Source organism: Coloeus monedula (assembly GCF_965178545.1).
Source record: "Coloeus monedula genome assembly, chromosome: 11".
NCBI lineage: Eukaryota > Metazoa > Chordata > Aves > Passeriformes > Corvidae > Coloeus > Coloeus monedula.
The window spans coordinates 15,594,344-15,621,807 of record NC_138791.1 but is presented as its reverse complement, the minus strand read 5'-3'; the positions used below and the strand labels follow the sequence as shown (position 1 = coordinate 15,621,807).

Here is a 27,464-nt window from a genome sequence, read left to right as displayed (position 1 = left end):
CTTTCTCTATCTTTGGGAGTCTTTAATCAATTGGTTGGCTTCCTAAAAGATGGTCCTTTAGTTCAACCCTAGGTTAATGGGCTTGATAGGCAAATTGGTGGGTAAAGTTATTTAGCCTTGTATGATGTAAGGAGTCAGATTATATGGTCATACTGGTTTCTTCTGGCCTTCCAATCTGTGAAGTAATAATTGGGGAGGCTGCCAAACCAAACCCAGGGTGAAGACTCATAATGAAGACTTGTGTACTGAGAAACTGGTTTATGTTTAAGTGTATAGTGTTACAGTGTATTCTTACTGCTAAAGAAAAATAAATACATTTCCTTTTTTTTTCGGTGTTTAGAAATGTGTGAAGTGTGTTTACCTCACAAACCTCTGAAGTAGGTTTTGTATATAGCATGTGGTTAAGTATTTCCAAAGGACTGTTAATGTATTATAAAAGCAAGGGTTGTATATTTGTCACTCAAAACAGCCCTCCTAAATGAGTTACTTCATCTCCTGTTCTTCCTAAACAGGAGAAGACACTTTTTCTCCTTTTGAGGCTGGGAGAAAGACATCTGCTGTACTGCTAAACTCAACTTTTGCATAAAGTTTTGTTTGGGTGGGTTTTTTTTTGTTTTGTTTTTTTGTTGTTGTTGTTTGGTTTTTTAATGAGCTTTGGTTTACATTCACCGCTTTTGGGTTTTCCATACTTGTCTCCATCACCCAAAACTTGCCTGACCCCACATATGTGAGGACCACAGACCAGTTCAGTATATATGTAAGCGTGTGAGAATCTGTCGAAGAGAGAATTCTCAAAGCTTTCTGCAAGCCTTTGGATGTCCCAGGCTGCAGATGGACGCAGACATAACATATGTATCAAAAATGCTTTGTCCTAATATGCTGCCATGAAGTTTGGTTCAGTTTAGTTATTCCTCGAAGAATCAGTTTGTTTGTCTTGCATGTTGAAAATATTGCCAAAGTTGTTCATTTCAGCGAGAGCAAGCATAAGGGACTTGATAAGGCTTTTAATAGAACAGAAGGGAAAAATAATCTATGTACGGGTTACCAAATAAAGACAGACATTAAATGCAAACATCTGTGAGTGCAAACAAAAGCCAGGAAATTCAGCTGGGAGGGGGAGAGACTGAATCTGGATTCATTCCGAAATTACATTGGAATAGCTGAGAGGAGAACCTTGCCTGAAATTCCCACAGCATTTGTAATTTAGTTACAGTTCCTAGACTTGGACATTTGGGAGTTGATGGCAGGATGTTTTCACTGACATGCCCTTGGCTGAGGATTTCCCATCCCAGTGTAGCTACAGTGTGTTAACTCTGAAGGCTCTTGAGAAGACCCTGTTACCTGATCTGGTGGGGAAAGGGATGATGGAAGAAACCATTTATTTGCAGAAGTTAGTCTGTTTATATCCAACTTCCTCATGAACTTGAGTGGAAGGACTCTTAGGCTTGCCAGGTTAAAGGAGCTGCAATCAACCCTGCACTGGTCTGTTATTATGGGTTTCCTACAAACCCCCAAGCAGGCACAGGCTCAGCCCTTACTCTGGGGCCTGTCTTCACTGCTGCATCTTAGCTGCATGTGGGTAAATGCGTCCTGGAGGGGTTTTGGGGAGTTTGGACAGGATGATGGAGGTGTGTCCTTGTCCTCTGCCCTGGCTCCAAGCCTGATTCAGTCAGCATCCTCTGACACAGGCACACCAGCACAGGCTGTTGGGCAGCTGTAGGGCTCAGTGGAGAGTGCTAACCAGACCTCTGGAGCAAGTGTGGTCAACAGAGCACACTCTGCCACATCCATAGCTGTCTGGGAATTAAGGAAGTTAACAGATTAAACACTTAAAAATAACTTTCATTTCTTTCACTGTAAGTCTTTTAAGCCCCCAGCCATTTAGAAACAAAGGGGACAGTGACCCACAGCAGTCAGCTGTGTGTTAGCAACAGGCAGAGCTGTTAAAGATACTTTGGCCCCATCGTCTTGCTCTGAATAGGCACAGATAACAAGGAGCTCAGAATAGGGATTTTTGGAGCAAAAGAGTGTGAAATAGGATTAGCTGATTCACAAGAAGATGCAATGACACTGCAGTGTATTTAGTGGGGAAAGCGAAATCAATAGGCCTACTCTGCTGCCAAACTGAGCAGAAAAGTCTCTTGAAGAAAATCAATCTTCTTTACAGACTCATTAATGTAACGATCAATTCACATTAAACTGTAATTAAACAGAGAGCTAATAGGAGAAGGGTAAGTGATCTACTGTGTCCCAGGCAAAATAGATCATGTAAAATTTGAAAACTAAATACACGGAGAATTGGAAACTGGGAGTGGCAGGGAACATGCTAGGACTGCTTGAAGAAGGGCTGATGAGCTCAGATGCTGGTTGGGGCAGCATGGTCCTCATGGAAAGGAGGGTATTCTGTGCTATTCCAGCTGGATGTTGGGTAAAACAGGTCAAAGACTTCAGCCAGTCTCTTCCATTTGACTTGCATGCTTTCTTGTAGAGCTTTTCCTCTTAAGTACTGGGGATTCCATTATAATTTGAGTTAAATTAGCCACATTGTAAAGATTGTGACCCTTGTGTCTTGTCTAACTTTGATTTTCTTTGACACTCATTAGACCTTTGTAGTAGATTAAAGTTGGCTGGTCTCAGAGGTCCCTAATGTGGCAGAATCAGGATCACCCTATTGAGCTATTGCCTCATTCTTTCATGCGAAGGCTTGGGAAAGCAGCTGTTATATTAGTGCTGTTTGCACTGCTTCACTTGAGTTGTCATATGGGGTTTGCAGAGACTTTCTGAAAACCTATGTGGTCCATTAGATTCTTTGAGCTGCTGTTCTGCTTTCACCCAAGACAAAGGTGTCTTGCTTTGTGAGCTGAAACAATGCAACCAGCCTGTGCCCTGCTGCTCTGAGTGGGATCTCACAAATTCTTGCAGAAATCTTTCTGCAAGATCTCCCAGGAGCTGGGGTGGTGGGGTTGAGATCTGTGACTTCACTTCATCTTTGCTTTTTAGATGGTGCAGACTTGGTTGAGCATCAGAAGTACAGCTGGAGTTCTGTCCAGGGCAGCTTCCCATGGGGGGTGACCCCTGTTAGAGGGAAGAGCTCAAAACTGCTGCATCTGTGCTGTTCGTAGAGCACAGCTCAGGCCTGAGCTGGTCTCTACACGAGGTGTGAGCTCACTTCTTGTTCCTGGCTAGGCCAGAGTAAAAACCTCTGTGTAGGCGTTGTTGAGAGCTGGGAAGTTTGGCTTACAGGAAGAATGAGGTTTGAGCTAACACGATAGTACAGACGTAGCCTTGGAGGCCATTTGTGGCCTGGGATCCTGCTGTGCTAATTGCTGTACAAACAGAACAACTGCCTTGACCCCCAAGGGGTTTAATCTGCAAGTCATCTTTGCTGGAGTTAAAAAGGGATGATCTAACAATTAGAAATAAGGAGACTACTCTGTTAATTCCATCTGGGTCACAGCAAGAGGTTTTGTGCTCATAAGCGCAAAATCCAGATGACTCAGACGCAGCCGTGTGCGGGGTCTGGTTGAAGTCAGCAGGCTCTGCTTGTGTGCAGGACGTGCCTTGGGCAGATCAGAAAACCACACTGCCTTCCACTCTTCCTAATTACTGGCCCAAAGAAAACTTTCTCTGGGAGCTAAGGCAAAGTGGTGTAGGCATGTGTAGATACATAAGTGGGAACAGATTCACCCCCAACCCCTGCTTGCATCACCTACAAGGTGTAATGTCTGCAGGGGCCAATTCTGCAGTGTTTGCTTAAGCAATTCCCCTCACAGATGGAGAGAGCTGCATTCTGAGAGTTTGGTCCACACTACAGGCTACACTACTGAGCTTCTGGGTTTGAATGTGAAATATATTAATATGGAAAGGGAAAATTAAAAGAATGCCAATAGTCGGACTGTTCAGTGTGCAGCAGTGCACAGGCATAAGATATTCTGAAACCTACCTCTTTAGTTCGTTTTGCTCAGAGTTCATATTAAGGCTCTGGTGCGTAAAGTCTGCAAGCTTTTGAGGCCAAAGACTGCAGGAGCCTTTCCCAGTGGAGGAAACTGTCATTAATCATGTGCTCCCAAGCACCAGAAGAGATGCTATTTTGACTTCTCTTTTGGGTTGTTGGAACTGTTCTAATCATTTGCATATCCTCTTTGAGCTTAGATATAACACCAGCACATGGAAATGGCAAAGGATCTGAGGCTATTGCAGGGAAATGAGTAATCATTTCTTCTAGAAAAGCAACAGCGGTAAAGCACACAGTTATCAGACTCAACAAAAGAGCATCAGAAAGTAATCTGGGCACATACAGTGTAGTGTAAAAATTGGCCAGAGGATAAAGATAGTGAAAGTTGGTGGCAGCTCATGAAATACCAGTTACCCGTGGAGGCTACTCTATTGTGTATTAACAAGGATGAGCATTTTGTGCAGCTGTGGCAGCTTCTTCTTGTAGAGAATTGCTTTGAGCTGGGCCAGATCTGCTCTGGCATCTGCGTGCTGCTTAGCAGGCCATGATGGGTTAGTATGTGTCTGGAGGAGGGAGAGGACATGAGCGGTCTTGTTGGACAGAGCACAAGGTTGGGAGTTGGAATACTGGAAGAGGATCTTTTTGTGCGTGACCCACATATTCATTACACCCCAAAGTAAATTCCCCTTTGGGCGGATTTGCTTCCTCTGAGCTGAAGAGGATGGAACTCCTGGATGTAAAGCATCTCCGAGGGCAGGTGCATATTTTATGTACAATGTACAAAGTGGTTTCCAAGTTCTGTCCCTGTACAGATCAAGCCTAGATCAGTTGTTAGGGTCATTTGCAACCATGATCTTTTGTTAAGGTCAGTATGAAAAATAGCTTCATATTTGAGCCTTAGAATAGCCCAAACTTGCTACTATTAATATCTGTGGTAGATTGACTGTCACATTTAATGGCATATGGCAAATAAAGCACACATCTACAAAAGCAATTCCTTTGTTAGTCTTCACAGACCAAGCAGATTTCAAATATAAATAGCTTGCTGCGTTGAACATTTTTTTAGCATATTGGAGTTTCCTGCCTAAAAACTGCTAGTAATGGCAATTAAGTTTGCTCAGAGGTGAGTAGAAGTGAAGTTGAAGCTACAGTAAAAGCAAGTTAAATTATTTCAGGGTAAAATTCTCTACCCATTTTCCTCTCTGAAAGCTTGACCAATTCAGTTTTTGACAAAATTGCACAAAATCAGGAAGCTCTCAGAATGTGTTCCTGCTTCCCTACTGAGACTGACCAGTTAGTCGTCACTGTCAGTTATCCTGGTTGTAGACAGTGGTGCTTGCTGAGAGCATCAGATAGATGCCCAGAGAATTAAGAACAGGGGTAGGGGTAGAATTGTGGGGTTTAAGTTGGGTGGCATAAAACACTGGCACCATTAGGAATAGTGTAGGGTGAAGAAAATGTTCACTTGAATGTGATCCTGCTGTGTTCAGGTTGGAAGAGATTAGCAAAAAAGTCTATAGAAAGCTCATTTCTGACTGAATAAAAGCCAGCTATGTGCTGGATTTTCTCTTATTTTTAACCCATGTCAAATTCTCCAGTTAATTGCAGAGGTGAACAATAGAGATCATGTCAAAAGTGATTATCTTGCAAAACCAGCCCTGCTGGGGGTGTGCGGTGTGGAAAATGTGATTGCAGGTTAAGGTAGATGAGAAAGTGATCTGTCACACCTTCAGATGAAGTGATCACTTGAGAGGCCGCCCTCCCTTACGAGTGTGCATAACTCGTGCTTGTTAACAGGAATTCCACGTGAATATTGATTGGGAATAAGTGGTTGGGTGAGTACATGTTCTGCCTGTCAAACCATTTAATGTGCAATTGCACATCAGGGAAAATAGCAAAGGCAGCTGGAAAATGAAACAGGAGTGCAGGGCTGTCCGAGTGAAAAGACAACTGTGTTAGTGGTCAGATCTGAGCAGATAAAAACGAATTGGGGAGAGGTAGAATTAAGAGTTGATGGCAAAAAAAAAGAATCTATAAATGGCTCATGGATTTTAGACTTAAATATCATCTCCTGTCCAGTCCATCTACTGCAGATCACACACTGTGTGCAAGCAGTTGCTGAACAGGGTGGTGATTAGCAATGAGCAATCAGGCCAAGGGATTGGACTTTCGGTAATCCCTCAGGTGCCCTGGAAAAGGAACACCTTTTGGTGATCTTACTAAGGTATTTTTGCCCTGAAGATTGTTTTCTTGAGAAAGCAGTCATCTTTTTCAAAATAAGAGGAACTGAAGAAGTAAATGGTCTTATTAAAGAAGCTTGAAGAACTTACTGGCTAAGTAGTGGTGAATACTTACACTTTACAAGATCTTCACCAGGGAAGCTTTAACAGCCTATTTTACACCAGCCAGAGGCGGTTCTACTCTAAAACCCAAATTTTCTCTTCCCTGGATGTTTTGACACCTTGTTCTGGGGTTTCCCAGAGCCACCCTTCCTACTTGATGAGCTTTATTAGTAACAGGGTGCCTGGGCTTGTGAAGAGCAGCTCTTTTCTTTGCTAACTTGACCACTGCTTTTCCACATAGGAGCTATTCCTTCTTGCAGGCTGAGCAGTGTGAGCCAAGCAGAGCTCAGTGAATTCTGCCCAGAGGCAATCCCTGTTCCTGCGACCTTGCTGACAAGACAGATAAGCCCTTTCAACAGAGCACAAGTGTGTGTCATGTTGGAGCAGATGAAATGCCAGCCTATCTACATCTCTCAAGTGTTAACAGGAGTTTGACTGGCCAGTCAAAAATGTGTTTCTTCAAATGCTGCCTTTTTCAAGAGGCAGGTCTTTTAGCAGCTTCTGCTGCAAGTTCCATGAGACCAAGAGTTTGATAGTCTGGAAGATGTATTCAAGTGTGTTGTCCTTTATTGACCTCTCTTATCGTCAGTGGAGTTAAATACACCTGCTTTCATTGTGTTCCTGTCAAAGGTGGGAAAAGCCCGTGTGTCACATTGTGGCTTAGAGGCACAGACAGTGCATGCTATCAAGAAATCTGCTTGCAGTTACAAGTTGGATTAAAATTGCAGCATCATGGGCAGAGCCATTGCATTTGGTTTGCACTTGAATTGCTTCTCCACTTGTGTTATTTTCCCCTCCTCACTCCCGTGGAGAGTCAAAAGCAAAACAAAACCACCCACAGAACACATGCACTATCTAAGAGAGGCTGTGGTGGATCTTATTTACTTTGATCATGTATTACACAAAGAGAAACTAAAATCAGTATCAGGATTTAAGGATAAAAGTGCTTCCATGCCCTGTGCTTTTGGACCTTCTTGGCTTTCAAATGGAAATGCCATCCTTGTTGATTAGAAGCACAAAACTTGCATGCAATGAAATGAAAGGAGGCTGCTCTCTCTGCTCCAGTTCCTGTGCTAGTTCAGTTGACATCTGGGCTGAATCTGATTTTTAGGTGTCTGTTCTTCCTTATCACAAACCTGACTCATCTTCTAGGCCAATGATAAGGTGGGGGGGCCTAGGCAGCAGCCCTGACGTGGGCGCTGTGCAAGTGTGGGGCTGTGGAGAGCAGGAACTCATCAGAGCAGAGTGGTGGGGTGAAGCTGGCCTCTTTCTTGGCTTCAAGGAGTTGCTTAAGCATTTAATTTGTGATAGAAAATTGAGTTTGGCTGGCATGTATCAGCAGCAGAACAAAGCCCTTGAAGGAGAAGCATAAGAGGAAAAGCCAGTGGTGGAGCAAGAGAGTAGCAGACCAAAGACATGAGATGTAGAACATGGAAACACTGACCTGACTGTCATCTGCCAGCAACTGAATGACCCCTTTCAAATACTGATGCAGCCCTTCCTTCAAAGAGGCTCTGCTGAGCCCCACGACCCCGTTCAGACAGCTGGTGCAGAGCCCTGTGGTTTCCTGAATTCTTGTATGAAAACTGCCATTTACCTTATATGACTCCTCTTCCTTCTTCTTTGTCCCGTAGGACAATTCTCCTCCTTAGCAGAGTTCAGCACTCAGAAGAGCCTCTCCTCTCCTTTGCAGCCTTTCTCAGTGCTTGCTCCAGATGGAGGTCAGGGAATGTGAGAAGTGACGGGAGCAGTGGTTTGGACTGAGAGCTGGAGGAGGGGGTGAAAGACTAGTACAGCTGTGAGTGCTTGCAAACTGCCCCTTTCAAAACCAGCACTGACGGTGCTCAGTGGCTTAGAGATCCTGTCCCTCCCTTGTGCCTTTGGCCAAACTGCATCACTGGCTGGGCAGCCCCTGCTGAAGATATGTGGCCCCAACCCTTGCAGGTGCATCCTCCATCGAGGGATGCGCTCAGGGCTCTGCATATAATCACTGAGATGGTTTGGGGTCAAGCTGCACATGAGGCCATGAGGTTGTGCTCTGGTACTGAGTTCATAAAAGTTCAGGGAGGCTCATTACAGAGGAGCTGTGCCAGACAATGAGAGATGCTTTGCACAGCTTGTTTAATGGATCTGTGCCCTTTGTGAATGCATCATTTTAAAAGCTGCTGCAGAGCACAATCTTGATGAAACATCCTGTGTAACCAGAAGAGAGCTGGTCCTCTTAGAACCACCCAGTTGCTGATGGGGGGACTGTGCCCGTAACAGAGACTGTCTTGTCTTCAGGAATCTTAATTTGCTTTCATGTCATAGCAGGTTGTGTAATCTGCTGAAGAGATAAGACAGCCTCTGTTTCAAAGATGACTAACTTCTAATCCTGCCTGTCCCACACATTTTGTTCTCCTAGTGGAATGAAATGCTGAAGGCTTAGGAAGTTGTATATTGCAAAAAATATCCAAAATCATATGGTGGCAAGTCAAAATCCAGTGAAAGGAAATGCAGATCAAAGTGAGGGAGAGAGCTTTGAAAAATGACATGACTTACCTCAGTGGATCTGGCACACAGCATAAGGTCACGTAAGAAGTCAGAAAGTTTACAGTGCTAGTGCAGAAATATTCAAAGAGAATATGTATCTCACTTGGGTATGTGGTGGTTTTGGTTACAACAGAAGAAAGGCTTTCCTTCATGCGGTTCATACTGAACCTAACAAAACCCATTAATGACTATTCATCAGATCCAGGCCTTTGCTTATGTCCAGCTGCTATGACAGATTCTAAAGAGAATGCTTGATCCCTGCCTCTTTTCCATGTGGCTGCCTTATGAAAGAGCTGTGAGAGTGTGCCTGGCAGCAGGATAACATCTGCCCATGGTTGGGTACCCTGGGCACAAGGATGCTCTGAGGCCACTGGGAGTGCACAGGGTCAGTGGTTTCAGTCCATCAATGTGAGAGGCAGATGAGCTTGGTCCTGTGAGTGGCCACAGAGTAGCCTTTAATAGACAGGGAAAGCACAGCCCCTGGGTCACACTGGGCTCACATGAATAGTCCTGTTGACTGCAGTGGAACTATTTGTGTGAGTAAGAGTTTGCTTGTGGGAATAGAGTTCATAGCACAGCCCTCTGCAGGTGGCAGCTGCTCCCAGGCCCAAAGGGGTGAATTAGCAAATCTTATCCCCCACACTGATTTCTGCCTCCAAACATCCATGACCTGGAACAGAGACAGTCACTTCACTGTGAAAGGTTGAATTTTTTTCATCCCCTGCTCCTTCAAAAAAGCCCCGTAACCCAGGTTGTTTTTCAAACCCCCCGTCTCGTCCCATCTGTGTTTAGCTGGGGGTAGTTTGCCTCATGCTTCTCCATCCTAAACCACAAAACAGGGTGAGAACATGACCTGATAAATAAAAGTCCCCTGGAATAGATCTGGTTTGAAGCTGATGTACAGCAGATGAAGAAATTGTCTTCAGATTTTCTGCTCTAGTTAAATATAGTTGGAATAGGTCCATCAGTCTGTTCTTGCATTATTCCTATGTATGATTTTAAGTGAAAAACACTGTGAAATGGTCATGTATTTTGTCTGCTGCATCCTAGACCTTTTTTTGAAGGAGTGCTAGGGAGAGGGAAGATCCTAATTTATGGTCTTGGGTAGAGCATGTAAACCTTTAAGGGAAAGTTCGGATATCCATAAAAAATTGTGCAGGTGGCTTTTTTTGGTGGTTTGGGGTTTGGTTTTCTGGTTTTGGGCTTTTTGGGGGTGATGTTTTTTGGGTTGGATTTTTTTTTTGTGTGGCTGACCCTAAAATGCAGTGGCTGCCTGGCCTGCCACTGCCCTGCTCTTGTTGTGTGTGCAGCCAGCACCTGAACAAACAGAGCTGTATCTGTGACAGCCTGGGAATCTACCAGGATTCCTCAGGGGAAGGAGTGATTCAGAGCATCTGAGAAAAGTGGGGGCTGCTTCCATGCATCCTTGCTTCCTGTCCAAACAATAACCCATGCAGCCTTACTCTGAAAGGACAGTGGGGCAGTTCCCATAAGTACATACAGTGTGTTTGTGCTGGATAAAAATACACATTCTTGTGACAGTCCAAAATCTTGTGCCTCATGGATTATTCTGGAAAGGCTGATAAGACAATGCAAAGTGTCAGACAACCAGTGGGGGTTTCCAGAGCACTTGGGAAGTGTGAGGGCTCATGCACAGCCAGTTCAGTTTTTCTGGGAAGGTCTCATATGAAGAGCTAGAGGATGATGTGGCACAGACTTCCAGCATGTCACCTGCATGTTTACTTCATCTTCTGCTGCAGAGGTGGCTTCACTCTGCTCCAAGGCAGACATTTCACAGGCTACAGTAGAGGAAAAAAGTTTTCTGAAATAAGTCTTTGGAAGTAAATTTTATAAATAAAATGTTAAAATCATATAAGAAGTTCTGCACTGATAAATTGTTTGAACTTTGAGTCAAAGCTGATGTGCAGGTCCTGATGACATTCTTCCCCTTCCTTCTTTCCATACGTTAATAAAAATCACTCAAGAGATCGCCGATTATTGACTGTAATAAGGTGACCAGGAAAAGCAGAAACATTGATGTTGCTGCTGTTGTAAAGACAAATTCATCTTCCAGATTATCAGTTACCCTCCTTGCCTGTTAGGAAAATTGCTCAGGCAATTGCATTGCACTCTACTCTGAAACCATGATTTTATTTATCATTTTTTGAGTTTGTGTAGTGAGTGATGGGCTAAAATCAAATGGCAAATCATGTAAGGTGAAAGCTTAGGAACCCATGTCTTTGATCTTCTGTGTTTCTAGGAGGATCAGTACTGGATCTCCATCTCCTCTGAGCTGAGGAGGAGGAGGGCAGGTAGTTCCAGGCATGTGTTAGTCACAGTGTATGTGATCCATCTCCGGTTACTCTGCCTTTGAAGTCCCTCTCTTTGCGTGGCCAGTCTCTGGCACCAAACCTTGCCTGTCCTTCAGTAGCAAACCCCATAACTCACTCTGATTCCAGCATTTTGTTACTTCAATACTTTGTCAGTGTGGAAATACTAACCAAACCCTGAACGTTTTAAATCTATCCTGTCTCTTTCTAGTCCTGTGATCTCCCTCGTACGCTAATTTTGAAAATGTGCTGGCTTATTAACAGAACCCTGCCCGAGGTGTGGAGCCCCTCTTTAGAAGCTCGATTTTATTTTTGATGCCTATAACAGGTGCTGGTTTAATAGGTTTGCTGTATTACAGCTTTCCTTTTTCTCTGGTGAGCCCGGCCAGATCTGTAAGCTGACACTACATGAAGGCCAGGCATGTGACTTCTCCCTGACTTTAGCCTCCCTTCACACCGAACATTTGCGCTGCAGACTCGCAGCAGCTACGGCAGCCTTAATTCAAGCTCTCTCTAAACCAGGAGGTTTTGGGCTGATTGTATTTAAATCAGCCCAAGCCAAGCCCCTCATGCATTCCCATCTGGGGGTCTGCTTGCTTGGATTTTCTGCTGTCAGCTTTCGAGTGGGCAGCACCTGGGGGGAGTGAATGTGGCTCAAACAACAAAGGAATGTGTTTGTGCTGCTCTTTGCATCCATTTCACACGAGGAGTTTGAAGCTACGGTATAAATTAAACTGAGTGGCGTTTCTCCTTGCTTGCTGCAAAGAGGAAGGTGAATTCTTCCCCTGTTAGGTCTGGTGGAAAATGTTTCACAGCCTGTTTATCAAATAAATATTCACAAAGACGCTTCAAATGAGGAAACACATCAGGATTAAAGTGTAACTTTACCTCTAAAATACAAGCTGAGATTCCTGGAAATGCTGCAAGCCTTTGACTTTGCGCCACCTGTTATTTTCCTGCCACCCCCTTCAGCTCCCTCCCGACAGAGAGCAAACCCAAACACGCTTTGGCTTTGCTGGAACGTTCTGCTTGTTTTTCTCAGCCCAGAGGAGCAGAGAGCGTGCGTTTGCTTCCTCATGGGGTCCTCATGGGCTTGGTTCAGCAAAGAACTGGCTGAGGTTAATCCAAATCTCCTGTAAGCCCAAGGAGTCTGTCCAAGGGCGGTGCAAAGTGCAAGGGCTAAGAGGCTGTGCTACCTCAGGGTGTTGAACTGGGATTCAGGCGGGTTAAACTGAGGGGCTGGAGCAGCTCTGCCCAGCTCTCCTCTCCCTCTGCGGCTGTAGCTGGTGCTGACCCGAGGAGAAGGAAGTTCCTGAACAAGTGCCATGTGTACAGAGTGTAAAAGTGATCATTGCTGACTCCAAGTTACCTTAGCTTGGCATGGAGGTGTTACAGTTCCAGGTCTGCATTAGCTGCAGATGAGGTGTCTCTGGGAATGACGTTGGGTATGAACTTGGAAGTTCAGTTGTTTTAGCCAGATCCTCCCATATTCGTAAACAAACCTAAATGGACTTGGACGGGCTCCTTAGTTCCTATGATTTCTTTTTCACTTGAGCTTCTTTCACTCTGGATTTTCAGTCCTCAGCAAAGGCTGCATTATCCTAGCTGGATAGTCCTTTTCCATGCACATTGGAAAGCCAGAGGCAGAGAGGGGTTAACTTGCCCAAGGCAGATGAGTCGGTGCCAGAGCTGGGAATAGAAACCAAGAGACTTGGCTCCCACTCCAGGCTCTAATTGCACAATCTCACATTGAAGCCCTGTCATTGTATACTCTTGAGGTAACACTGGCTGAAGTGAGGCAGGGAAAGCTGTTTCCAGGCTGTGATGCCTAAGGAGTGGGGAGAGGAAAAGACACCTGGAGGTGTTGGTTGTGCAAGCACCAATTATTTGTGCTTTAACGCCTGGTTTTGGCAATTGGTACTAAAATCTGATCTGTCACGTTTGAAGCCAACCCAGTGTGAAGTGGTTGGGAAAAATCCAGCCCTTTTCCAGTCAGTGATAAAGGGGAGAGGCAAATTCATAACATTGCTGGTCTTTTTTTTTCTGTAAAACACCCTTGTGATGAACAGGGGAACAAAGGCAGGAGAGCTGAGAGGATCCAAGTAGTAAGAGTAAGGGTTAAATCAGATTTGGGCTCTTAACAAAAGAATGAAAAATAAATTGTAATCAAGCTAGTAAAAGGTTTGGGTGATGTTGCCTTCATATCACATGCTGTGTATAGGAAAAGTCACAGGCTTTGTTTGAAGTGCAGTGCTTTGAGATGGTGCAGTGCTTTGCAGCGAACTGTCTGACATTCCCCAGCTGGGACTGGCCCGGGATGGTGTTTGGAGCTGAGAGTTACATTTGGAGTCAGCCCATGTTTGAAGGAGATGGGAAGATGGAGAGAAAGGAGCCAGTTTTTTTCCTGTGTAAAATAACGTATCCATCTCATCTGCCAGCTGCAGCACATGAAAAGTAAGAGGCAAACAGAAGTCACCTGGAAACTGCGAATGTGGCTCAAACAAAATAGTTCTTTCCTGTCCTTTTCTTCCCTTCTTCGAGTCTGTCTTCTGGGACGGGCTGGGAGATCTGGCAGGCGGGCACAGTGGATATATGTTGAGCAACCAAAGCACAGAAATATTAATACTCCAAAAAAATAACATTGGCTTCTGAAGAGCATTTCATGTCCAAATTCACTCTGTGCTCTCAGTCCCTTGCAGACTTAACTGCCCTGTGCAGGGATTGTCAGGTGATTTATAGATTCTCCATGTTCATTTGTACAAGCCTTCATTTCCTGTTAATTTACAGCCAGATTCATCTCAGCCATCACAGCTTAGATGAGATCAGAGCTGAACTCACAGCCCCTGCTTCAGGAGAGCTCCAGAAAATGTGCTCATGGTTTGCTTTCAGTTATGTCTGTGTTGAGGTCCTTTCCTGAATCAGACTTGGACACACATTTAATGGGCGCGCTTCTTTTGAGGAGGAAAAAAAGATTAACATTTCTGAACTTTGTGATTCTACTGATCAAGTTAATTGAAAAAGAAACTAGTCCTGGGGGGAAAGAAATTCCTTTTGTCCATGTGTTTAGTTAATGGAGGTCACAAAATTCTGGGTATAGTGATTTTTCCTGTATTTTAGTCTCCCTGTACTCTAAATTCAGTGTACCTCTGTTCTACTAGGTGCATGGATATGAAAATTCAGACTTTATTCCTAGCTGTAAATGAATATTGGTCATTTGGATAGCAGCCATGTCATTGCTTTTGAAACAGTTTGTGGTTGTGGAGACCTGTGTGCCAGTAACCCATGGAATAACCAGTTTGGAGACATAAATTATGACTTTCCTTTGATTTTTCTTGACACCTTGTTGCATTGTATTAGCAGCACACTGCTATGGAGCTGTAAAATTTATCCTTAATGTTTTCTGGGCCTGCACTGAATTAATTATCATTTAAACTCTTCAGTCAAAGTAGTGTTTCTGTGCCTGTTTCCCCAGCGTTAAGCCAGGGCCATGTGCTGGCTGTTTAAAGGGTGAGTCTCCCAAAAGTAAATTGTTCTGGGGTTGCAGATTTTACAGTTTTCCTGTTGCGGACACCAGCAAATGTTGTGGTGAAACAATCTGGTTTTAATAACAGGGAGGGTAAAGGAGCAGATCACGGTGTGAGGAGCAGGTCCCATGACATGTGCTGTTGCCATTTGCTGCCAAAGGGAGGAGGTTTTCTTCAAAAGGGGCTTGTCTGAACCACTGGGAGAGCCTTGAATGGGGGTGAAGCTGGAGAAGATGGGCTCCTAAACAGCTGTGAGCTTCAGTGCCTGAAAGGCTGTGGTTGGACATCCCTCAGTTTTTTGTTTCAAAGAGCTGATGCTCTGTCAGGGGAGCTGGGACTTGCATTCAGGAGTGCTTTCATTGGCTGCTGTCCCCTCCTCTGCTTACCCAGTAGGTAGCTGGATGGATTAAGGCACAGGACTTGTCTGAACTCTCTCTACTATCTCTTATTATTCAGCAAGTTCCCAAGTGTCTGGTGAGTGTCTCCGTTTGGAGTGCCTCACTCAAAGCCTTGCCAGTAATATCAGTGACTGGTCTAAATTCACATCAGGCATGTGCTCTGCCTCCTGTGACTAATGCACAATGTATTTTTTTAATTGATTACTGTTCTCTACTGACTCAGGCCAGAAAGGAGTCAGAGGAAAGAACTCGGTGGGAGGGTGATTTTTACTTAGACCTTGTTGAATACAGATGAAGTCTAAAGGTATTTAACTGTTCAGTGGCTGTGGAAGCCCTGAGGGCAGTTGGCAGGACCTTCTCTAAAGGAAAACCTTAGATTGAATCCCTCAGGCTGTCCTGGTAAGGCAACAAACACAGGTGAGTGCAGGGTCTGATCCTGCAGTCTGTGCTTGGGCAGGCACTGGCACTGCAGAGCTGTCCTAATCCTACACTGGGACAAAAGTAGCAAAAGATGAGGAAACGCCTGCAAGAACATTTGCAAGACTTCTTATTTCTGTGTATTACAAATTGTTGTAACATAGTGCAAAGCTGGGAATTTTCAGAAGAATCCTTAGGAATTAAGAATGTTATGTAACTTCTGTTGAGTTTGTATTTACTTATTTGTTTCCTTCTCTGAAAGTCCCATTCTCTGAATAAAGCCTTGGCAGGTTGGTTAAACCACTGATCTGCACTCCTTGCCTTTGGGATTCAAAACCAGCCCTGTAGTCCTTGAATGTAACAAATCCAGTTTGGAAGTGCAGGCTTGTAGGAGAACGAGCCCAGCTTAATGGAAGAAAAACTGATGAGTGGAGTGAAGGGTTCTGTAGAAGGAAAAAAATGTCTCAAGCCTGCAGATACCTATGAGCTGGTCTCTAGCCAGAGGAGCAGCGAGGGGATTAGGGAATGTCTCTCTGGAGTGGGTTTCTCCTCAGACAGCTGTTGAAAACTCACCATAACTCTGAGTGTACAAACTCGGGGCCAGCCTGGGGGCCTGCTGCAGCCTCGGATATTCTTTCTGTTTTTCTAAGAGAACTAAATAGTCTCTTTTTCTCCTCCTGACTGTTTCAGGCATCACAACAGGATCCGCAGCATTGAAGCCAGTCAACTGCAGCCCTACGTTACCCTGGAAACATTGGACCTGAGTTTCAATGACATCACGGAAATCCGAAACGGCTGCTTTCCACAGGGACTTCACATAAAGGAGCTGTGAGTTTTTCTTGTTGGGAACTGCTTTTGTTGAGTTACCACAGCAGAGAAAAGGGCCTCAAACCTTTAAAAAAAAAAGTAATGAATATAAGAAGTATGGGATTTTTTGTCAGGATTTTAAGTGCAAAGGAGAGCTAGAAGGCAGCATATTGTCACTATTGTCAGGTTATTTTTTGAGTGCTGTTTCTGATGTAGCTATAAAGAATGCAGATTATTATTAATTGTGTTGCAGAGAAAAGGTATCCTTCATCCTTCAGGTGTGGGTGTCTTTACAACTGCAAACCCATGTGCATCAAGGAGAGTGGAGAGAGAACAACTATTTCATCATTAAAGTGGCTTCTGAATATTGAGAACAGAAATGTCTCTGATTATTTGAAGAAAATGGGGTCAAGCAGAATAACAACCCCCCCCCCCCCCAAACAGGATGTTTGCCTATTCAGAGAGACATAAAATAATCTGTATTTTAGGTACCTTTGAAGAGGTGCAGCAAATAGTCTGCCTGCATTAAAGTTTACACCCAAGTTTCTGCTCCTGGTTGCAAGAGGGTGTAAGAGAGTGGTGGTGTGACTGATGTTTGCCTGTTGTCCTGCAAAAACAGCCCCCTGTGGCTAAGACTAGGATCTAAATAAGAAACACCTCTGGGACAGATACTGAGGGGAAAATGGGGAATGAATAGCATCATCCTGCACTGGAATAGTCTCCAGTTTCTGGCTTCCACTCCTGATTGCCTTGTTCAAGTAGGAGGATGTCAGGGAGCTCTTTGGAAGTGCCCAGCAATTCTCCACATTCATCACAGGCTCTGGGAAAGGCCCTGTGCCCTTTGTGCAGACAGAAATCCAGCTGGTTTGAAGCCATCTCTCTAGTTTCACCAGCTTGTCTGGAGACCAACTAAATGCTGATAAAAGCTGATTTCTGACAGAACTGTTCATTTTTCTGCTGTGATTTATTGCAGCTACCTGGGGAGCAACAGAATCAGCACCCTGGAGCCTGGTGCTTTTGATAGCCTGTCACGGTCCCTGCTAACACTTCGTCTGAGTAAAAACAGGATCACTCAGCTTCCTGTCAAGGCATTCAGGCTGCCCAGGCTAATACAACTGTGAGTACAAATGTCCACTTTAATTAAGCTCAGCCACACTTTATGGAGTCAAAATGTCCCTGGGGATATGCACACCGAATGTCACCCTTTCTCACCTACTATCTATAAAATGTAGAATCCAGTCTGCAGCAGTCCTCTGCCAGCTTCTAGTAAGGCACTCTGGGAGAGGGTCCTTTTTGTCTTGTAGCTCTTGGCTTTTCAGGCCATTATTTGGACTAGGTGGAGAGGGAGGGAGGGAGGGATGCTGCAGCAGACATCAGCATCTTTTGCACTTGACAGAGTGAGACTAATTCATTCCCTTGCAAGTTGCTGGTGTCTGTGGTGTAAGAGAGGTTTGCAAGACGTTTCTATTGAGAATGACAGAACTCAGCTGCCATGTTAGCGTTTCAAGACCACACAGGTATCTTTATGTGACAATAAAAAAGCAGTGAGGGAAGGTTGTTAAACTGTGAGGTGATATTTGGGCAGAGAAAATTGCAGCTCAGATGAGTTAACACACACACAGTTGTTGTTCTGCCTGCATGGGGACACGCACATATCTGCAGCTATAAACATGCTTCATGTGTGAAAAAGTAGCACTAATGGTTGAGCTTTTCCCTTCTGCTGCCGTTGGAGAAACGGGCACAGACTAAGGCTCCTTGCAATCTTTCCATCAAATTTGATAGGCAGGAGGTCCACCTCTGTCTGTTAACATGAAGTCCACAAATGCTGTTGGAACTTGCACCTCTAAGTGGCAACCTCTTGACTGAGAGATAAATCCTTAAGCCAGGATGTGCCCAAGGAATGTGTGTGCCTTTGTGTCTGTGTACATGCAGGATTTATGGCCAGTTTGGGATTGGATAGGGGGACACAATAGCATATGCATTTGAAAAGTCTGTTGCTTCTCAGTTGGAAGTTACTGTCCATTGAGTGAGGCCTTCTAATTCACTGTGTTTGACTGCATCATGTGCAGAGCTGTAATAAAAACAACTCAGTCTGTTTAGGAACACAGTTTGCACTGAGAGATGGAGTAATTGGTACTCTTAATGACAGCCTCAGAGCTGGTTGTTTAACTCTACAGATAAACATGAATGAATTGCAAGTTATCCAGATTGGTGTGTTGTAGAATTTGTGTACAGTTCTTTTCCTGGCAAAGCCTGTTTCACTAATAGCCCAGGAAATGCAGTACGACAAGGGACTTTAGGCCTGCAAAATCTTTATTGCTTACTTGACTTTAATTACACTCAACTTGAGTGCAAGTTCAACATTGTTTTTTTAGGCAGTTGAAAAGTAAGCTTAAAGTCTCTATGGCTTCTTCATCTTTTCCAAAACAAGTTCAGATGTTGTAACTTCCACCATTTTCCTCAACACAAACACTGAATAGGGAACTATCTTTAGCTTAATCTTGTATGTGTGGAAAAGTATCAATTTTAAAAGCTCCAGCTTCAGCTTTTAGTGCATGGTGTTGAAGTTTTCCACTGATTTTACAAAATTGGATTTTCACCTGGTATATGTGGGTCAAGCAATCCATAAGACTGATGTAGGTTGCTAAAGTGTGCTGTTATGATGTTCATATTGCTATTTAGAAAAAAGATATTGCCAACATTTAGGGGTCCTTCCCCACCCATGGAAACTAAAAATAAATTTAATGAACCAGGCTGGAAATCTTTGTACACAGAAAATAGTAAGACTACATTGTTATTGGAAACAACTTCTTTCACTCTTTATTAGTTTCTGATAGTAGAAAAAAAAAAAGTGGAATTTATCAGAAAACTGAAAGCTTTCCTTTCAAACTTGGCCATAAAGTTTCCTCTTGGGCCCACCCTTTTGGGGCACCTGCATGTTTCAGAGCACCTTTTTACTGGACAATTACAAGTCCTGTAAAAACAATGGGTTGTAAGGGAAATAATGCCGACGTTTGAGTGTTCTGGTTCAAATGGTGTCTGCGCTTGAGGGAGGATGAAGTGTGAAAATTGATGAGAAGGATCAATGGCTTAAAAGAAATGCAGAGAGAGGAGGGATGAAGAGGAATTGCTGCACTCTGTTATTTCTCTGTAGTGAAAGTCTGTCCCAGGGTGAGTTTGTTTAAGCGATCGCACCCAGCTGCCTTTCCTGCATAGCTCTTGGATTGAAAGTTTCCGGTGCTCTTCTGCTGTCTCCTGGGAACCACTGACAGAGGAGTTGTTGGCATTGCTGTCCCCATTGTGTGCTGCACAGATGAATTCGTGAGAAAGGACTGGGGTTTAATAAACTTGTATGGCCTTGGTGATTTTAGGGAGCTGAACCGGAATCGCATCCGCCTGATTGAAGGCCTGACGTTCCAGGGACTGGACAGCTTGGAAGTCCTGAAACTCCAGCGCAACAACATCAGCAAATTGACTGATGGGGCTTTCTGGGGACTAGCCAAAATGCAGATTCTGTAAGTTGGAGAAATGGGCTCTTTTCCCTTAAACAGCCTCAGCTTCAGCTGCTGTCACATCCTTCTCTTCGTTTTAGCAAAGATCTGTGGGCACCTATTCCACTTCTCGTGCTTCTTTCTTTGTCCTGCTTGCTCAGAGTTGCTGCAGCAGCTGTTTAGTTGACCTACAGTTTAAAAAAGCTCACTGCTTCACCAGGTGTTCAATAAAAAGAGCATTGTTTTTTTAAGCTGTGACACTATTCCTTTGAAAGTCTGACTATTTGAACAATCAGCATTGATCTCAATTGGTCTTTAAATATCTGGCTTCTGCAAATTTGTTTTGACTGATATATGGAAACTCTGTGTTGCAGACAGGATTATTCTACCTCTTGGGATACCTGGAAACCAAGCTGGCCATTCTTAGTGATGTTTTCTTTCCATACCAGAGAATATTGATTAGAAGTTGCAGAGAAATACCTGAAGCTTCCAACACACTTGGCTTTTAGGTGTGTTTGCAAGGTCCCAGATGATGAAGGCAGCATATTTCTGGGTGCTGCTGTCACACAGCTGAGACTCTGCAAATACAAACTTGAATGGGATGCTTTAAGCCCGGTTTATTTGCAGTGGAGCTTCTCTCTGCAGTCACATCTCCTCCTGGGCATTTCCTTTGTGTTGTCCTTGAATTTCTATCCTTTGTTTGACAAGAAATGCCCACACATGCATGTGTCCATGGGTATGCAGGAAGGTGTGTACGAATGGCAAAAATCCCAGTTATTTTTGGAAATTCTTTCAGCATTTGACCAGTGCTGCTTATCTGTCAATTCCTTCTGATTTTTTTCCACAGCCATCTGGAATATAACAGCCTGACAGAAGTGAACAGTGGCTCTCTCTATGGCCTCTCCTCTCTGCACCAGCTTCACCTCAGCAACAACTCCATATCCCGCATCAACCCCGATGGCTGGAGCTTCTGCCAGAAGCTGCATGAGCTGTAAGCTGGTTTCTGTTGTGTTGTGTAATGTTGGCAGGAGAGACAGGAGTAAGGAATTTTCTCAAGGCTTACAGCTCCCACTGTATCAACCTGTAGAAATGCAGGAACTGCAGGTTCCTAAGTGATGCCCTTGTTATTTATGATGTTACAACCTGGTTAAAATACATTTGCACCAGAAACAAAGGCTAGAACCCACTAAAAATGCACAGTGCCCAAAGACCTGGAGAGCTTATGAGCTGTGGCTTGCCAGCATTTTTAGCTAGTGAGTTACAAGATTTGTAACTTGCCATAAAATAACTCTGCAGCCTGAAGGAAGCTTTGCTTTATCTTCTGTATTTACGAAGAACAATCATGCTTTCAACTAGCAAAGATTTGGCCCTTTAAAGGCAGTTCTCCTTATTTCTCCTGTTTACACTTGATCCTTTCTGTAGGGTTCAGTTGCTGAAAAGTAAATACATTGGCTTTGCTCTCCTGAGGTTTCCAGCTGTGAATACAGCCTGATAAATGAAAGAAAGCCTTGCTGCTGAGGGCAGCCCCACAAGGGTGTCTTTTGGGTCTGTGACACTGCTCAAAGCCTTTTTGAAGAGACACACATGGGTGCCTGCAGTATTTACAGAAGTAACTGTTATCCCCTTGGTGGGACTGTGGAAAGATTCACTTTTTTCTTTGGAGAACTTGACACGTGGTCAGTGGAACTGGAATTCATTCTGCTTGGTGCAGGGAAATGTTAGATGTTGTTAGGGATTCTCCTATCCACCAAAAGGCAGAATAGTAAAGCAGCTTCCTGCTGCCAGAGGTCTCACTCTGCTCTCCTACTAGAGGTTGGTATGTGCTCACTCAGCTGTGAGTCCCGAAACTTCTGGGCTGTGCATTCAGAGATAGGTGGACATGACACATGTAATTTCGTTAAGTTTAGAATTAACATGCCAGCCCTGTGATCTTCTGTTGAACCCAAATCATTCATTCAGGTGTTGGTTATTTTTTGGGGGCACAAGGAAGTACTTTATTTTTGATTTTAGTGAAATACATGTGTGATTGTTAAATTACCTAATTTTTCAAATTGCTGCAGAACTGCACATGCCTGACACAGTTCTGTGGACAGCTGCAGTTCCTTCATGTGTAGATCCTCACATGATATTTTGCTAGATTAAGGCAGTGTTAGTGGAGAGATCTTCAAGGCAAGAGATCAGAACTGGAACTGTGCTCTGTGGTTTGCTAAAATCTGAAGCATCAAAAAAAGGCGAACCTGCCTTGCCAAGGCACTTACAGTTGAATCCTTGGAACAGCCAAATGCAGATTGCTGTACTGCACAGCTCTGAGAGCTTTCTGCTCTCAGGAGCAAGTATCTGGTGCCTGTGCTGAGCTTCAGTTCAGCCTGGGTTAGATGGGTTGGGTAAGGCCCGTCTGCACCTTTCAGGGCGAAGTTTGTCTTCTCCCCTGACACTGTCTTGCAAACCCTCAAGGTTTAGGTTGGAGTTGCATGTCATGCTGAGTCCTTTTTCTCAGGTACAGATTGGGATCTCATCCAACATGCAGTTCTAACAGTGAGCTGTCCTGTCTTAGAAGCAGTAATTGCAGAAACTCGGGGGCAGGCTTCACTCATGCTGGTGCAGGATGGGGTAGATTTGGAAAATGCCCGGTGGTGTGAGGTGGTATGAGCCACTGGGGTGTGCCTGATCTGCCAGGCAGGATTGTGCTGCCGTTTGAGGCCAGAGACACAGTCACAGAGATGAGAAAGGTGATTGTATGGGTGTTAGCACATCCCCGCAAAGTACTACAAGCTCTTGCAGGTGTTGCCTTTAGGGTAAGGCTGCTGCAGGGAGCCATCAGATCTCCAAACTGAAACTCCCACAGCCAGAGAGTACCTGTAGAAGAGGTCTGTGCTGAAATTCAAGGGTGAGGAAAGGAAGCCATAGATACATCTAGACTGACTCTTGCACTTTGTTAGCTGTGTATGTTTCATTCCTCATGGAAAGATCCTTGCTCACCTCCACTGTTGCTAAATCTACTGGGTTTCAGTTACCAGAAAACACCGTGGTTGTACAGGGAATTAATTTCAAAGTCTTCTAAGGAGGGAGTTGGTCATCTGAAGGAGGAGTTTTCTCTCATTCAGTTGCTGGGACAAAATGTGACCCCAAGGCTCTGGTCTGATTTAAAAGCTGACAAGGAAAGAAAGCACTTGCCTTGTTATCAGCATGAGAAAGGGCTGATTGTATTCACCAGTCAGGTGCTAGAGCATCAGTATCATGGAAAAAACCACAGTGGGAGCACAGGATTTCATCAGAGGTAAATGGTGGCTTGCCTGCTGGGTCTCTCCCTTTTTACCTGTAGCTTGGTCAATGGGAATGAAGTATGTTAGATGTACCTGGTCCAGAACAGGCTGGCAGCAGCAGCCCCAGCTGCACAACAGGGTTCTGGTTAACCCCTTTCTGTACCAATTTTGGCATGGTGCTCAGGGAGCTGCTCTCCCACTTCTTGCCAAAAGGGTTGTGTAGACAAACATTGCCATTTATTCATTCCAGTGATTTCTCACTGGTAGAGAGATGCCAAGGTCAGGGAAGCAGCAGAGATCTGCTGGCTTCTTTCAACCAGATAATCCACACTGCTGAGGGGGGAAACCTGATGTTTTGGAAATTGGCCTGTCCTGTGGCAGGAAGCAGAGCCCTGGAATGTTGAAGAAGCCACCACCAGGTGCAGTCACTCCTGGAACCTTCCATGTGGTGACACCATTGAGAGAGTCTCCAAGTCCTGCTGCTGTCTGTCCATCTTGGGGTGACATCAGAACAAACAGAGGGAATGTGCCTTCACCAGTTGTGGCAGGAACTCTTATGTGTAGAATCAAAAGGAGCTATATATTTTCTCAGTCAGGTTTAGGATTACTTTGAACAATTTTTTTTTTTAAGCCAAATTCTTTAATCGCAGGTGAAGACATAATTTTGACCAGATGCCAGTTCTTCATAACTAACACTATAGCTTCTTTAGGAATGAAGGTATGTTGTCCCATACCTTCAAACTCATTAATCTTTGCTGAATTTTCTCCAGAGCTTGCCCTCTGCCCACTCACACAGCTAAAAGATTGCACGTTTGCCAAGTAAATGACGCTCTCAGTGCTTTGGAGTATGTGTCTGTTTTGACTTAGGTTTTGGCTTTGCAGTGAGTTTCATGCAAGCCCTAGACACATTTTTAAGCAGACTCATTAACAGACAGTACTAGAAGAGGAATTTGGAGGTTTCAAACTCAGTGAAATTTTTTTCTTGTTGTCCATACAGTGAAAGATTTCAGTGCTTGTTCAAAGCTGCCTAACTCCACTTTTTCAAAAGTTGAGCAGCCCAAACCGTCATACCTTTTGAAGTGAGTTGTACGTCCCGGTCACTAAGAAGGTTGTTTTGAAAATCTGGTGCCTGCTGCTACTCTGAGAGGTCCCTCATTCGACAGTCCAAGCTGGCTTTCCACAGCAAGGCTTTATTCTGGATAGAAGGTCGTTGCACAGTGTGTGAGGTGACTGCAGTGGCTTGTAGCTTCCCAATGCCTGCCCTCAGTGTCACATCTCCAAAGCCTCATCTGCACCTTGCTGGGAGAGAAAAGCAGCTGCCTTCCTGACAGCTTCCAAACTGCAGCAGGAGTAGTGTTTAAAAACAATCTCCCACACCAGAGATAATACAGGCAAGGGGAAGAGATAGATGGAAAACTAGGAAAAAAACCAACCCTCCAATAGTCTCTTGTAAGTGGAGAGGATTTAAGGCAAACTATGCTTCTTGACAAAGGGGAGTGGGAGGAAGGAAAGGTGGCTGGTTTACAACAGACACCTCCTTTCTGTGAGTGAAAGGAAGCATTCAATTGCCTTGTGGTGAAATGCTTTTGGCTCTGGACTGGGGTGGAGCAGAGGCACCCACACCCAGAGCCTGGGGCTTGCTGTGCACAAGTGCAGAACGATAAGACACCTCCTGAGTACAGAAATCTGGACCCTGCCAAGAGCGTGTGTGAACTCCAAAATCCATCTGTGTGACATCACTCTGCACCTCACAGGGTGTGGGGAACAGGGCCTGCTTTTCCCTATAAGCCTGGGAGGGAGTCCAAATGGAAGTGAGGATTGAACACAGCCATCTGAGTGTTGCCTGTACCTGTGGGGACAGAGGGGTGGCACTCCCAGACCCTCACCCAGCTGCATGGGAGCAGGAGAAGCTCATCCCTGCTGTAGCTGACAGTGTGTGTGCTAGGTTGTTGGTCTTAGTCACTTCTGGGGCAGCCTCTCTCTGTAGAATGCACAGAAAATTTCCCCATAGCTGGGTACCAACTGCCTCCTGCTCCCTTAGTGTCATCCAGGCTTCCCAATGGGTGGCTTGTGGCAATACTTGCAGGCTGCAGTCTTATTTCCTCATCCAGCTGTTATGTATGCACCCAGTACCTCACCTCGTGTATGGTGATTGTGGGAGGCAGGCACTGGTTGGCTGAGAGGAGTTTGGAAAATACCAGATGGATTGACAAGGGCTGTTGTTACATTTTTTTCCTCAGGATACTCTCCTACAACAACCTAACAAGGCTGGATGAGGGAAGCCTGGCAGACCTCGGGGGACTGCACGTGCTACGGCTGAGCCACAATTCCATCAATCATATTGCAGAAGGTGCTTTCAGGGGACTCAAAAACTTACGTGTCCTGTAAGTTGCTCTGAGCTTTTGTCAGACCACACTCATGTTCCCTCCAGTTTGTGTTCTGCTGAATGGTTCTGCTTTGGAGGTGCCTTGGGTGCCATGTCTGGCAGTTTCAGGTTTCTGAAACCACCTCAGCAGACCAGAAATCCCTGAGGTCTCATTCCTGCAGCTAATAGCAGTATTTTTCATGCTATCATATTGACTTTAATTGAAATGCTTAGAAAAGATTAGTTTCTTTTGGGTTATTCTGCACTCAAAAGGAGCAGGGAATGATTCCTTCCACTGGCAACACTGGAAATTTGAATATCCTCTTAAATGTGCTATTGAGCACTTCTGTGTTGTTACTTTTTTTAGAAAAAACTGAATATTAAATATAAAATTATGGGGTAAGATGATGTTAAGAAAAAAGCAATGGCAAAACAAAGCAATGTAGAAGTTGGGCTTGGGGTCTGACTGTACCAGAAGTGTAACAACACAGGAAGCTTCACCCAGTCTTCAATCCAGTCAGAGAAATAAGAAGCTTTTGCAGGTACCATGCAAGTAACCGGAAGTCTTTAATGCAGTTGGGCTCATGAAATGTTCTGTGCTCTGATTTTCATGGTAAACCCTGAAAAACCAAAAAGCTGCCAAGGGCAAAGTTTCGTGTGCCCTAATACTGAATTGCAAAATGATCCATCCAGTGCTGGCTGTGGCCATTTACCACAGACTTTTATTTTAAAGCCACTCACACAATATAATACCTGGAAATGTGACACTGGAAACGAGCTTGCTAATCCAAATACCAGCTTGTAAGGTTTTAGGAGTAGTAGAGCCCATTAGACAGATCAGTGTGACTTTCTGTGGGATGCAGCTGTACCATTATGCACTGTTAACCCAAAAGCTGTGTTAGATTGAAGTACATCTGGGCTTGTCTTATGAACATCAGAAGATGAGGAACCCAGTTCCATTTTTGCAGCTGTGTTGTCTCGGTCTCCTTACTGGAACCTGCAAGGCTGCTGGCTGCTCTCCTCCTCTCTCTGGGAGCTGCAGGCTCAGCACCTTCATCTGGCAAACCACAAAGTTCTCACAGTCCTTGTGACAGCACCAGACACATTCCCAGGCTGGTTGGGTTCAGCAAACTGATTTAATTCTTCCTTCAAAAGAAAAAACACACACTTTGATACTTTTATTCCTCTTCAGAAGCCCATTGTGGCCTGAGTCATTAAAAGGAAACGGGAGCAGAAAGATCTCCCCTCTTTACAGGACTTTCTGCATCTTACTCTTTTCTTTATTGAAGTTCATCGTGAAGGAAGTGACTGGAAAGTGAGTTTGGGTTTTGTTTGCTTTTTTTAAACTTAAGCCAAAGCCTTTCAGCCACTGGGCATTCAGAAAGGGACCTCTCTGAGGCAGCTGTCAAGACCGGAACTAAAGGTTTCCAAAGAAAAATGGAGGGGAAGGGGAGCTGGTCGTTCTCTTTGCTCTGCAGTGAATGTGGAGCCTCTTTTATGTCCAGGGCAGAGGGGGGAGACGGAGAGGGAGTGTGTGAGCCAGCTCTAATTTAATAAAGAGAAAGGCCTATTGGGTCCTGCACCTGGTGAAAAAGAGCCGAGCATGCTTTAATTATGGGCTATTGTTGGGGAGCCTTTGGTGGGTGTGAAACTGCTGAAATGTGGAGCTATTCAAATAGAGGTCAGGCCCGGAGACCTCTGAGCACAATGATTAACAAGGCTTCGAGCATTCAAGCTCAGCCAGCCAGAAAGAATAGGAAATTGGCAACAGGGGCTGGGAGAGGAGTTGGAATACAAAGAGAGCTGGGCTAAAATACCCCACTCTTTTTTTCTCCCTCTCTCTATTTTCACTCATTTGTTAAAAAGGTTTTTATTCCTCCTTTCTAACACTAAACCTTTGAGTTGCCACTGGATGAACAAGCAGTACCATTTTCTTTCCCTTTTTCAAGAAAACACAATGTGTGGCAGTCAATTAATAAAAGTGTGTGTCAGAGCTCCTACAGGCTGTTCCCACTTGTCTGTCTCTGCCATGGGAAAGGG

The 27,464-nt window shown here is 44.5% G+C and overlaps 1 protein-coding gene across 1 annotated transcript in view; it reads left to right on the top strand.

Moving 5' to 3' along the window:
- Positions 1 to 27,464, top strand: part of LRIG1 (leucine rich repeats and immunoglobulin like domains 1) — a 92,734-nt gene that overhangs the window by 42,868 nt on the left and 22,402 nt on the right. Inside the window, exons 4-8 of the mRNA XM_082288961.1 lie at positions 16,189 to 16,326; positions 17,279 to 17,422; positions 19,677 to 19,820; positions 20,644 to 20,787; positions 25,300 to 25,443. Of these exons, the coding sequence (XP_082145087.1) occupies positions 16,189 to 16,326; positions 17,279 to 17,422; positions 19,677 to 19,820; positions 20,644 to 20,787; positions 25,300 to 25,443 (714 nt within the window). The remainder of the gene's footprint in view (positions 1 to 16,188; positions 16,327 to 17,278; positions 17,423 to 19,676; positions 19,821 to 20,643; positions 20,788 to 25,299; positions 25,444 to 27,464) is intronic.